At 33.5% G+C, this 971-nt stretch overlaps 1 protein-coding gene across 1 annotated transcript in view; it reads left to right on the plus strand.

The window, feature by feature from the left end:
* The window catches only part of FANCC (Fanconi anemia, complementation group C), a 388004-nt gene that overhangs the window by 146604 nt on the left and 240429 nt on the right, over nucleotides 1-971 (plus strand). Inside the window, exon 4 of the mRNA XM_006898875.1 lies at nucleotides 283-396. Within this exon, the coding sequence (XP_006898937.1) occupies nucleotides 283-396 (114 nt within the window). The remainder of the gene's footprint in view (nucleotides 1-282; nucleotides 397-971) is intronic.

Raw genomic sequence — 971 nt, forward strand, 5'->3', positions numbered from 1 at the left:
TTTGCTGGAGATACTGGGTTAGAGAGTCAATAGTCTGTTTTTCCTTATTTTTGAGTTCTAAAACAGCAAAAATTTCATTCTTAATATAATTAAAGTGCTCCTTATTTATTGAATATTTTTAGTTAATATTCGATTTAATTTACTTGGTCATTTTTAATATCATAATTTAAATGTGGACTTACATTTCTTTACACCTGAATTTGGAGAAATGGAAATTTCTGGATTTGGTGGACCCACTCATGTACAGAAACCTCACCTTTCTTCTCTCTTTGTGTTTTTTAGAATTTATTATGCCAGATGCTTTCGGTGTTTAGATTTAATTTGCAAGAATTGAGTCTTTTCTGTCAACGTCTTGGGTATACATCTGCAGGTTATTACCCTGATTTACTTAAAAATGTGAGTATTTTAAATGTCTTAATACTAAAATTTTTATTGTTGAATGTACCACTAGCAAAAATGATAAATAGTAACAGTTTATTCTTTTAGGAGAGATATTTGATTTTTCTATGCTTGTTTCTTGGATGAATTTATGACCATACAAGGAAGGAGTGTGAAATGGATGACAATGATAAAAAAGAAGGATATCATGAAGGGTTATCCAAAATCAGTATCTTCCTCCCTCTTTTCTTTCTCTCTTTCAACATCATAACACATATCACTGCTGTCAACTTGGAGCCAACTCATAGCTGAACTTACCTTGAGTTTCTGAAGCTGTCAGCTCCATGGAAAGAGATTTACTACATTTCTTCCACAGAGCTGCCATGAGAGAGGCTGCTGTTAGAGAAGTCAGCTGTCAGAGAGGTCGGCTGTCAGAGAGGTGCAGTCTTTGGATTAGCAGCCTAACTCCCTACAAATTAGGCCACCACAGCCCCTTGATATTGACAAAACTCTTCCAAAAAATATTGTGACATTTTTCAGTGTTTTTTAACGGTCTTTCAGAACTTTATATTTGAAAAAAACATTTTTCTAAA

Source organism: Elephantulus edwardii, unplaced genomic scaffold, assembly GCF_000299155.1.
Source record: "Elephantulus edwardii isolate Elephantulus edwardi_28Jun2011 unplaced genomic scaffold, EleEdw1.0 scaffold00238, whole genome shotgun sequence".
NCBI lineage: Eukaryota > Metazoa > Chordata > Mammalia > Macroscelidea > Macroscelididae > Elephantulus > Elephantulus edwardii.